At 64.8% G+C, this 11212-nt stretch overlaps 1 protein-coding gene across 8 annotated transcripts; it reads right to left on the bottom strand.

Annotated features, from left to right (window-relative positions):
• Positions 1-6317: 6317 nt before the first annotated feature.
• Positions 6318-9876, bottom strand: TMEM250 (transmembrane protein 250). 8 transcript variants are annotated; one of them, XM_073890063.1, is made up of 4 exons: positions 9492-9817; positions 8063-8597; positions 6624-6716; positions 6318-6522 (listed from the first exon to the last, which is right to left on the bottom strand). In XM_073890063.1, exons 2-4 carry the CDS (start codon positions 8545-8547, stop codon positions 6513-6515), a joined length of 588 nt encoding a protein of 195 aa, XP_073746164.1. In that variant the 5' UTR covers positions 8548-8597; positions 9492-9817; the 3' UTR covers positions 6318-6512. The 8 variants fall into 8 exon arrangements, 6 of the variants coding, with proteins under 6 accessions (XP_073746164.1, XP_073746162.1, XP_073746165.1 ...); XR_012377248.1 differs by having other exon boundaries at positions 6504-6522; positions 7241-8597; positions 9492-9815; XR_012377249.1 differs by lacking the exon at positions 6624-6716 and having other exon boundaries at positions 7241-8597; positions 9492-9815.
• Positions 9877-11212: the final 1336 nt, after the last annotated feature.

Consider the following 11212-nt stretch of genomic DNA (forward strand, 5'->3'; position numbering starts at 1 on the left):
TGCGAGTGAATTAGGGCAGCACCGCATCGGCTTCCGTGTGCCTCCCCTCAGTTTAAATTGGATGCTCCGATCTTCTGCTTCTTTTGTCCTAAATTTCTCTCCAACATTTTGTGCAGCTGTTAAGCTCCCGAGAAGGCTGAGGGGTGGGCACCCACCCCCTCCCAGGAGGGATGGCAGAGCCTGGCCAGTCATGCCAGGGTGGGCACAGCAGCTGGGGGCATTCTGTGCCCCCCACAAGCTACAGGTGAGAGCTGGGCACACACTGGCTGGGGTGGAGGGCTGGGGACCCCCGCCGAGTCAAGGGCAGGCGCTCCAGGGCCAGGTCCTGGGTGGCATGCTACCTTCCCAGGAGAAGTCAGCAAAGGGCAGGCACCTACCCCCCTGGACACTGCCGGAGGGAAACGTCCTGCCTATGAGGCTGAGCTTGCGGGGCGCTGAGTGGCCCTGGACACAGTCTTTCAAAAAGTGAGCGTCAGGCCCTCGGGGCCCAAGGAACAACGTGCTGCATCGGAATGTGTTTCCTCAGGGGCCTGGATGGCTCAGTCCGCTAAGCTTCGGCTCAGGTTGTGATCTCAGCCTCATGGGATCGAGCCCCGCGTCGGGCTCCACGCTCAGTACGAGTGTGCTTGATTCCCCCTCTCCCTCTCCCTCTGCCCCTTCACCCTACGTGCGCGCGATCTCTCTCTCTCAAATAATGAATACATCTTAAAAAAAAAATGTGTGTGTCCCCCCCAGAGTCATGTGTTGAAACCTAACCCCAGCGGAGGTGAAGGTGTTAGGACGCCCTTGGGAGGGGAGCAGGTCGCGGGGTCGAGCCGCAGGAGAGGGGCCCCAGGGGCTCCCGCACCCCTCCCGCCGCCTGAGGATGCAGCGAGAAGTCTCGTCTGTGAACCAGGGAGCGGCCTCGCCGGACACGGACTCTGTGGTCGCCGGGATCCTGGGCGAGCAGCCCCCTGAGCTGTGGTCGTGGGCCCGTGGGCGGTGCTCCGTTAGAGCCACTGGGTTGGCCTGAGATAGGACAGCCCCTCCACCCCCCCACCCCACAACTATGTGAGCGAGCCGCGCCCCAGAGAAGGTCTGCTAACCTGCCCCTGAGGTCAAGACCAGGAATGGGTCTGGGCACAAAGGGCAGAAGGCATGTCCCCTCCCCCAGGCAGGGCTGCAGCCTCGGCCCCTGGCTTCCAGCACCTTCGCCTGGAGAGGGCCACCTGGAGCTCTGGCCCACTGAGGTAGTCTGGGCACGTCTGGAGCCATCCCTGCCCCCCGCAGTTCTCACCGGGAGGAAACGCCAGCCCTGGGCTACCTTCCCCTTCTGGGAAGAGCTGTGTCCAGCAGCTCTGTCCATTCCAGACTGTGAGTCTGGCCGCTCTCGCCTTCCTCTCCCGTGTCTCACAGGAAAAGCTGGTCCTGGAGAGGAGCAAACACCCGCACAGCGCAGCATCTAAGAAACAAGTCCCTTCATGCGATCAGCTCCGTGATCACCTGACCCAAACGCGGGGAAGGTGATCGGAGCAAGCATGCCCTTCGGCTCTCTCCAGCGGGGTGTTTCCGAGGCGGGAACACGGGGATAATGGCACTGGGGGCTTCCCTCCCTTCCGTCTGAGAGCGCCTAGAGGGAGCAGCACCAGTCCGCCCTGCCCTGCCCGCTCTCGGGGTGAACAGGGGCGGGACTCAAAACTTCGGGTGGTGGAAAACACGCATGCATCATGCACACATGTGAGCGCACACGCAGGCCCGCACACGCGCACCCCAGCGGCTTGGCGGGAGGAGGGGTGGCAGGTCCAAGGGGGCTGCAGCTGCCCCGAGGGGCGCCACACAGGTGGTGCCGAGAGCAGAGGCCGAACCAGCTCCAGGCTGAGGCACCAGGAGGATCCTCGTGCCGCACCCAGGGAGCCGGGAACACAGAGACGGGGTGATCGAAGCACAATCTGAAAAACATACAAATAATTCCTGTGACCATTAAGTCAGGATGTTGTTGTAAATAACGAATTCACATTTAAAACTCAGATTTATATCATCTGAGGGCTGCCCCTGCCCTGTGTGGGCAGGCAGGGCATGGAGGCCCCGTTGGCTCTGAAACGTGAAGGGCAGGTCGGGGGCTGGGCAGCATTCCAGTCCTGGAGGAGGAGAGCCTGGGGGCCGGGGGACAATAGAGCAGGGGTGCGGCTGGGCCACTGCAAAGATCAGGAAACCCACTGTCTCTGCTCACCTGAGTCGGCACGTGGGCAGAAACATCCCCACCAGTGGGGCACGGGGGTCAGGGTGGGGCCCGGGTTGCACGTGGGGGGCTCCCTGGGAGGACCCCGGACTGTGTCTCCCTGTCTACTGACCCCAGTCAGGGCAGGAAGGGCACCACTCCCCGCCCATCCGAGAAAGCGGCATCCACGGCAAAAGCGCCACAACGTCTGCGGGGTGCACCTGGAAGGAAAGGGCCCCCCTGGGCTCCAGGTGACCTGGAGTGACCCCCGTGGCAGGGACACACCTCCTAGGAGGCCACCTCACTGCTCCTCTCCCATGACATCACGGTCAGCCCGGACTGATTGATTTCCGCATGAATATTCATGCGGCATTGCAGCCAGGATGAGCCATTAATATTCTCCGGAAGCAGAATGGAGCACCGGTCTCCTCCTTGCGGAATGAATGGCGGTCAACGCGCAGCAGATGGGAGGTGGCTGTGCACTTTTCAGGCATGCACATGGGCCTTCGGGGTTCTTGTCTGAAGACACTCTCCCACTGACTGACTGGGGAGGCTGGGGCGGGACTGCCCCCTCTAGAGGGATGCCCACTTTCGGGTGGGGTGCCCCAGGCCCTGCCCTGCTCAACCACAGGGACCTCCCCACCCAGCAACCTATAGCCTAGTCTCCCTCCCCGCCGCCTTCTGGTGGCCTCTCTCCTGCCCTGCCAGACTCGCCGCCTCGGCTCCAGGCCCGCGGCGCTCCCCACCCTTCCCCAGGTGCTTGCCTCATGCCGACGGGCACCCTGAGGAAGGGCCCACTTCACAAGGGCAGCACCTTCCTGGGCCCGGGTCTACCCTCAGCGCCTACCCCAGCCACCTGTCACTCTGGGCTTTTCCCACCAGTTAAGAGGCCAACCCAACCCACGCTGGGCCCTAGGAGGTTCCGGCTCATGCCCCGCCCGGCTCTGGCCCAGGCTGCTGCCACCAGTGCAGCCCGTCCCCAGCCCAGGGCTCAGGGTCAGCGTCCAGTCCCAGGTCAGAGAGGCAGGTGACATGGCTGAACTAGCCAAAGGCGGAGGAGGTCTGCCCGACCTGGGCTCCCGTGCTGGTGGCCCGGAGTGGTGTGCTGGCCTCTCTTGGATAGGGCACACCACGCACCCTCCCGCAGGCCCTCCCCCCGGCACCAGTGCAGGGGCGGCCACACAGAGAGCGCCACAGCCACTCTGCGAGAGGCCCCGGGTGACACAGCTGCCAGCAAGCCTGGGCACGGTGCCCGCTGGGGCGGGGGGAGGGGCGCAGCCCGCGAGCCGCTGAATCAGCGCTCTCCTGTCCTGCCTGTGCCCTCTCTGGGCAAGGATGCTGGTGAGGCGGGGCGCTCCCTCTTCTGGGAGCTGTTAGGGAGGCGGCCAGACTGCTGGGGCTTCTGGAAGGTGGCTCCTGGGTGCAACCTGGTGCAGAGCGGCAGGCCAGCCTCGAGGGGACGGGGGCACTGGCCGTCTAGAGGGGCCAGAGAGGCCCTTTCCCAGCAGCAGCTGCGAGGGAGAAAGGAGAAGCACTGGCCCCTGCAGAGGGAAGGAAGCTCGCTCAGGCCCAGAAAGGGCTGAATCAGCACCGAGCGCCTGCCGTCGGCCGGCTTCCTCCTCCAATCACACGCTGGAAGCCACAGGGACCTCTCAAGGTCAGGGACCATCAGTATCTGAGCAGCCGGCCCCAGCAGACCGCCCTGTCCTCCGCAGTAGCACTGGGGGTCACCCTCTGGTCAGAGCTGGGGTGCACCTGCCCAGCCATCGTCGGGGGGGGGGGGGGGGGCCCCCCCCCCCCACGCCCCCTTGGCTGGCCCCCCCCACGGGGGGGGGAGGGGACAGGGGACCGGGAAAGACACAGAGGTCCGACCGCCCGTCGGGGTGCGGCCTCCTCAGGGGCGGCCAGAAGTGCCCGTAGGACCAGAGAGGGCATCTTCCTGAGATGCCGCATCCACCCCGCCCGGGGCCTGCACGGCCAGACTTTCTCAAATAAAGCTCTAGTTTCTGGAAGTTCCCAAAGCACCACCCCTCCTCGCCATCGCCCCCCTGCTGGCTGATTTCCCTCCCCACGGACAGCTCCTCACACCCTCCATGCTGGCCACGGAGGGGTCAGGCTGTGGGAGGCCCTCAGAGTGCATAGCTGTGGCCACTGAGGCTTTTCCTCCTGCCTCCCCAGCACCTGGCCCTGCCTGCAGGGACACAGCGCCTCCCCTCTTTGCTCAAGGGAAGTGCTTCTCCCCTTCCTCCTCCCCCGCTCCCTCCCTCTCTGCCCCCTTCTGTCTTGACCCTGACCTCTGACCCAGCCTAACCCTGACAGGACCATCCTCCTGACAGGCCAGGAGACCTCCCGGCGCCCCCGCAGCTCCCCACCCCCACCTCCCAAATCGAGGACCCACTTGCCACCACCTGCAGAACCTTCCAGGCACTCTCCTCCCCTCTTGGGCCCATCCTCACCCACCTGGGGTCCTGCGCGAGCAGCAGGGGCCCTCCTTGCCCTCCCAGCTCCCTCAGTCTGACACACCGGCTGTCCCAGGTCACCTCCTGCCCGGACCCTGCCTTGAAGGCTGCCTGGGCCGTTTGCGGGGAGGGAGGCAGCAGGAACCACTTGGGCCTGGTGGCTTTGTAAGGATGAATCCTGCTTCCTAAACCAGCTCCAGCTCCTGGCATTTGCCAGCACGGCCCTGGGACCTGCGCTCAGGCCGGGTTTTGTCCTGTCCAGACCCCCAGCCCCTGCCTCCTCACAGCACACGGAAGCCTCCAGGCCTGTAGGTCATTCCATTTTCCTGACGACGTGAGCCCATAATGAGCAAATACTCTGCTCTAAATAAGACATTTCAGCAGAATGCCCGAAATGCCCCCTTGTGATGCCCTGAGGCCAAGACCCCTCTCTGGGTGGCAGCGTCCTGACGGCAACCTCAGATCCCCCCATGCTCTCCCACTGCTTGGCCCACAGCACGTTGTCTTTGAAGATGGGGACCAGCAGACGGGGGGGGGGGGGGGGGGCGCGAGGTTACTTCAGCCCCGGAGGTGGGAGCTGGCAGGAGGCCCACCCACTGGAGGAGGGCTCGTGCTCACCTCAAACAAGAAACAGCCGGGGAGGCGGGCGAACTCAAGGCTCTGGCGTGGTGAGGACCACCCGGGACAGCCGGCTGGGCCACTGCCACCCACGCCTAGAGGCACGTGCGCTGAGCTCACCCCGGCCCCAAGAACGGGCAGTGCCCCCCTGGCGGCACGAACTGCACCTCCTGAGCTGCCTCTGCCGCTTTTGGGGACTTTACCAACTCTGCCACCAAAAGCTAAACCCCAAAACGACTTGGACTGTTTTCTTCTGAGAAAACACCCAGTTCCACAAAGTCTGAGAAATGGCAGACCAGCTGCCTTTCCGTGGCACTTTCTGGCCAGCGTGGCAGCATGCAGGGGCATTGCCGTCAGCAGCGAGGACCAGGAGTGTCCCTGCACGGGAGCTCGGAGACCTTTACAAAATAAAGATACTAAGTAATAACGTGTCTCTCGTTTTTCCAAGTGTGTTCGGTTCAACAGGAACCACAACTTTGGTTTTCAGCCACTGTCTTCTCCGCACACGCGTATCTTCCCCTGAAACGGAGCTCAGGCTGTACGCTTGGTTCTGTGACCTAGTTCCTGGCCCCGGGGACTTCGCCAGGACCCACTGCCGGCACGGCCATGCTCTCCCTGCCGTCCTGACTGAGCCCCCGGCCGCGAGGTCAAGGTGGGCCCCCTGAAGCCCAGCATGTCCACTCCTTCCCTGGTGTCACGGGTGCCTGCTTTAAAGCGTCCCCGATTTGGGGGCCCCTGGGTGGCTCAGTTGGTTAAGCATCTGCCTTCGCTCAGGTCATGATCCCGGGGTCCTGGGATCGAGCCCCACATCGGGCTCCCTGCTCCGCGGGGAGTCTGCTTTTTCCTCTGCCTGCCTCTCCCCCTGCTTGTGCTCTCTCTCTCACTCACTCTCTCTCAAAATAAATAAAATCTTAATAAATAAATAAATAAATAAAGCGTTCCTTCCCAATTTTACCTGGGACAGACGCCTTCTATGGCATTTTTGGTTGGTTAGACCCTTAGAGAAAGAATAAAGTTTTTGAGCTTTAAGCAATCACTTCATCAACGTGTTAAAAAAATAAGTTTAATGCAGGTGGCTCATTTCATAAAGAATATAACAGGCACTCGAGACACCGATCATCTTTTGTGTTCAACGTGCCAGTTCCTCACGCGGCCGCAACGACATTCAAGGTGGCACGGCCAGACCCCTCCTGCCATCCTGACGGCGTGGACAGGTGTCCACCTCAGTGACGGGAGCTTTAGGGGAATCTGAGTTAACACAAAACAAAACTTTTAGGAAACAGCATGATTTAGTGCAAAAGATTCTCTGGGGCGCTGAGGAGGGGGATCCACGCAGGTCGACTCCCCACCTGCCGTCCGGGGACAGACTCAGCACGAGAAAGAACTTCACCCAAGGAGCCTTCCCACTGTCCCCAAGTCGACAATCACTGGATAGAAGCTGGCTACAAATCAAAAACCATGGTTTACAGCCAAGCTTTTTTTGCTTTCTCTACCTGATTTGGGTTTTTCTTCTCATGGCACCAACTTCTGAAAGCTCCCCTGGCCACTGGGCTGCCTGGCCATGCGGGATCATACGGGCCACTACCCATGCCCGGGGGTGGGGTGGGGACAACTCGGGATGAAGTGGGGGTCTGTCACCCCCAGGATGGGGCTGTGTCCTGTCCCCGGTCTATGCCTGTTGTCCCAGCACAATTATTCAAAGCAGCTTCACACCTGCCGAGGAGACCCACGGTGACTACTGAGCCACCGGGCCACCCTCTCCTCCTCTGACAAAGAAGCAAAGGGTCTGCGCAAGACACTGGCCCCCGGCTGGACCAACAGGCCCTTTGCTCTTTCCGGCCCCACATTCAGTTCTGCCTGTCGCTCCGCAGCTGCTCCAAGAGCCCCAGGGCAGGAACACGGGCAGCCCGCCCCGGTGTACACGCACACCCCTCCGAGGTGCTCCCTCAACAGAAGCGTGGCTTACGTTTCCGTGGCGCACACGCAGAGGCTGTGGCGCTTCTCCTCAAGACCTCTGACGTCAGCTCCCAATACGCACGTTTCAATTCTAGCCATCCCTCAAAGGAAGAGAGGCCAAAGCTCCACTCCCCCCCACCAGCCAGAAAGGAGTTAAGGTGCCTCCTCACAAATCCACGCTTGAAGGGACTATGGCATCCAGCTTGACGTTTTCAACAAACCTGCCCCAGAGAAAGACAGATCTGCCTTGCACTCCAGGCTAGCCCCTGACCTGGGAACCTGCCAAGGCTGCCCCTGACTCCCACTGGACTGCATCTAAGCAAACCAACATGGCCCTGAAGCCTGGCCTGGGACTCAGGGGGGCAGATGGAGGGCCCGTGAGCTGTGCCAGGACTTGGGTGGCCCAGGGCAGTGATCAGCTTCATCGTGGTGGGGTCCATCAGCCAGGTGAGCCTGACACTTCCCTAAGGCTGGGGCAGAGGCCGTGTGGCTGGCCAGGAGGAGGGACACAGAGGCTCTCCAAGAGCAGACAGGGCCAACGGGGCCTCACCCTGGCCAGCCTGGAAAAGTGAGGGCCGGTGGCCAGTGAGGCGCTGTACCTACATGAACACAGGGAGTGTCGGAGCAGAAAACTAGCAGCAGAGGGGGCGCCAGCGTCCCCTTCGCAGAACAGTCTCGGCACCCGCGCCCAGACCCACGGCCGGAGGCGGACGGTCGGCAGACCCGTCCGCAAGACGGGCTGGAAAGAGCAGAATCCTGACCTACTCCCTCAAGAACAGAACAGGGCCGCAATAAACAAACCCCAGAGCCCGGGCCCACGGGTGGCCCTCACATGTCCACGAAGACCATGAAGCACCAGCCCAGGCCCCCCACGAGCAGCACAGTCACTCGGATGCCGTAGATGAGCAACTCGTTGAGGAGGCGGAAATCCACGCGCCGGCGACCCAGCAGCAGCAGCAGCACCGACAGCTTCAGCTGGAAGCGCAGCAGGACGCGCACGCCCAGGTACTGCAGGCAGAAGAGCGTGGCCAGCGCGCCCCACAGCGTGGCCGTGAAGAGGCTGCAGCTGAAGTAGAGCAGGAAGCGGATGAAGCCATACAGCCAGCGCGCCCGGATGTACACGTCGAAGTTGTTGTACTTCGTGCGCGCCAGGCGGGAGGTGCGCGCCGGCCCGCAGGCTGCGTGCAGGCAGGTGGTGTGCGGGCCGTGGAAGGAGCGCACCCGCCGCGGGATGGGCATGACCGGCATTGGGGCCCGGGCAGTGGTGCTAGCTTGGGGCAGCAGTGGTGTCCAGGCAGTGGTCAGCATAGGCGTCATGGGCACCTAGGCCTGGAAGCCAGCAGCTGAGCCCTGGGGGATGCGGCGGCCTGCAGGAAAGTGAGAGAGAGGAGCTGTGGCAGGTGCCCCCGTTCTGGGACATCAGCCAGCCCCGGGCCACACTGAAACCAATCCCACTCTTCACGTGCCCCAGGGCTGCTCCTGCCACAAGCACGACTGAGGACACTTCAAAGGCGCAGGACACAGACGGAGGAGTTCCCTTCAGCATCCTCAAGAGCCAAGTGCTGCAGACCAGACAGCGGGGTCCCGCGCCACCTGCTGAGCCTGAGCCCTGGCGCTGTGGCTCCCTAGGAGTAACCTGCCGCAGCTTGGCTCACCCTCCCATCCCCGCCCTGCCGGACAGGGCCGCCCGCAGCGCTGGGCTCCCGCGGGTGCTGGGGGAAGCTGGTGACCACGCCTGGCAGGCAGATGCCACATCACAGGCCTGCAGACTGGGTGCCAGGAAAGGAGAAACACCCAGTGGCTCTCTGGTGAGAGAAGTAACTCGTGGGTGGGAAACCCTGCAGGTACAGGATGCGTAAAAGCAGGGCAGTCGAGTGGATTACGGGCTCTGGGGACACATCACACGGGCCTCGGCCAGGGGCGCGCCACGGGGGACTCCGGGGGTCGCGGGGGCGGAGGCCGGGCGTGTCCAGCCCTCCCGGCAGGCTCGGGCAGAACCTGGTCTGACAGCTCCGAGCGGCTCCGCGCGCTTGCCTCGGTCCGGCCCGCACCTCCGGGCCAGGTCTGCAGGACCCCGCATGGCTCCCTGCCGTCGCGTCCCGCCCACCCCGCGCCCGCCGCCGCCGCCGCCGCGCACGGCCCCCCAGCGTCCGCGCCGCGGGCTCCCCGGAGCGGGCAGGAGGCGAGCACCGGCAAGGGCCCGCGAGCCCGGGCACACGGTGGCCGCCCGCCACCCCGGGGCAGGCCCGCCCGCCGCTCACCAGGTGCCCTCTCCGCGCCGGCGCCCGGGGAGGCCGGCGGTGCGGGCGGCCGGGCCTGCGGGCCCCCCCGGCACACGGGGCTCCAGGAGCAGGGCGGCCGCATGGTGCCCACGGCGCGGCGGCTGCGAGGCCCGGCCGCTCACGCGTCCCCGCCCGAGGCCGCCCCTAAGGGCCCGGGGTTCGTGCGCCCGGCAGCCGGCAGCGTTTGGCCCAGCGTGGGAGCCGTAGCGCCGTCCCTCTGCGGCCACCGTAGGACTTCCCGCCCGCCCCTCCGCCCGCGCCGACACGGAAAGCACCTCCCTTCCCCCCCGGCTCGGAGCCGACTCTGAGCGGCCGGAACTCGACACTTCCCCAGGGCGTGCGTGCTTACGTGCCTGCGTGCGCGCGCGGGCCTTAACGCCGCCGCCCGTCGCCTCGTCCCGCGTACGCCGCCGGCCGCTCAGGCCGCCTTGCGCAGGCGCACGTTGTGGCCCTGCGCGTGCGGACCCCGGGCAGCCCCTCCGCGCACGCGCCGCGGCGCCCTCCCGTGTCCGCGAGCCGCGGGGCCGCCGCCGCCGCCTGTGGGGGCCGAGCGGGTGGAGCGCCGGGGAGGTGGGGGCCGGCGACCGCTGCCGCCGCGCCCTGGGGTTGCCCCCTCCCGGGACAATGAGGAGTCGGTGCGGGCTTGTTAAAGGGTTTCGGCCCGGCTGGGTGTCAGGACCGCGGAGACACTGGGTTCCGCGTCGCTCCCTCGTGGACGCGGCTCCCTGTGCCCCGGAGGCTGGAGGCCAGCCGCTCAGCCACCCTTCCCCGCCCGGCGCCGGACGCTGCCCTCCTCCGGGCTGGCCGCCAGTCTGTCCCTCCGCGCGGCCCGCCTGCCGCCCGCCCAGCCCTAACCGCATGTCCCCCCGGCGCTGACCACGGCCCCCGGCACAGCCGACCCCGGGCGCCCCGGCCGCCGCACCCCTTCCCTGCTCCGTGGCTCGTGTGGTCCTGGCTTTCCCGCGCGCGGCCCTCTGCGGAGGAGGGTCCGGCTGCAGAAGGAGCAGGAGCGCGTTGAGAAGTCCAGGGCAACCGTGAAGGGACAGCAGAAGGTGCGCGACAAGGAGGCGAAAATGCAGCCTCTCTTTGCAGGCTGGGTTTCCGCAGCAGCTCCCTGCCCCGCAGTCGGGCCTGGGGCGGTGGTTTTCCTCTGCAGCCCCCTGTCCAGCCCTGTCCCCCCGGGACACCCCATACAGGCCCCCTCCTCAGCTCTGTGGGGAGGCCCCGTTGCTCTCGTGCGGGCCTGGCCCTTCACACTCACTCTGCTCCTCTGCCTGCCGAGCTCCTCCTCAGCCTCCAGGACCGCAGCTGTCCCCTCCTCCGGAAAGCTGCCTCCCACCATGTACCGGCCTTCCCTGGCACCCATACCCTTCCCGAGTGTGCGTAGAGGGATCCTGCTTATTGCCAGCCCTCCTCTCTTGCCTCCCCAGACTGCAAAGTTTTCTCTAATAGACTTCTGCCCCCCATCGGCTCGGTTTTCTCCCCATGGCCACGGGGAGACCTGCTGCTGCTTCGGTCCAGTCCCCACACACGTGTTTAGACAACCCCAGAAGCTGCACAGAACAGTACCTCTGACCACAGGGTCCGATGCGTGGCACAGAACAGTACCTCTGACCACAGGGTCCGATGCGTGGCACAGAACAGTACCTCTGACCACAGGGTCCGATGCGTGGCGTGCTGCTCTGTGCCGGGGAGCCACA

The sequence above is a fragment of the Callorhinus ursinus genome, unplaced genomic scaffold (genome assembly GCF_003265705.2).
Source record: "Callorhinus ursinus isolate GAN/ISIS: 27379988/994484 unplaced genomic scaffold, GSC_fseal_2.0 scaffold126, whole genome shotgun sequence".
Lineage (NCBI taxonomy): Eukaryota > Metazoa > Chordata > Mammalia > Carnivora > Otariidae > Callorhinus > Callorhinus ursinus.

What these genes read in the sequence shown, in the direction of transcription:
- TMEM250 (XM_073890061.1), bottom strand. Translation starts at nt 8,547, where the DNA reads ATGACGCCTATGCTGACCACTGCCTGGACACCACTGCTGCCCCAAGCT. An exon ending in TTCATGGTCTTCGTGGACAT is followed by an intron (nt 6,717 to 8,062) that starts GTGAGGGCCACC and finishes TTTGATTTGTAG; the next exon opens with CCAGCTTCTATCCAGTGATT.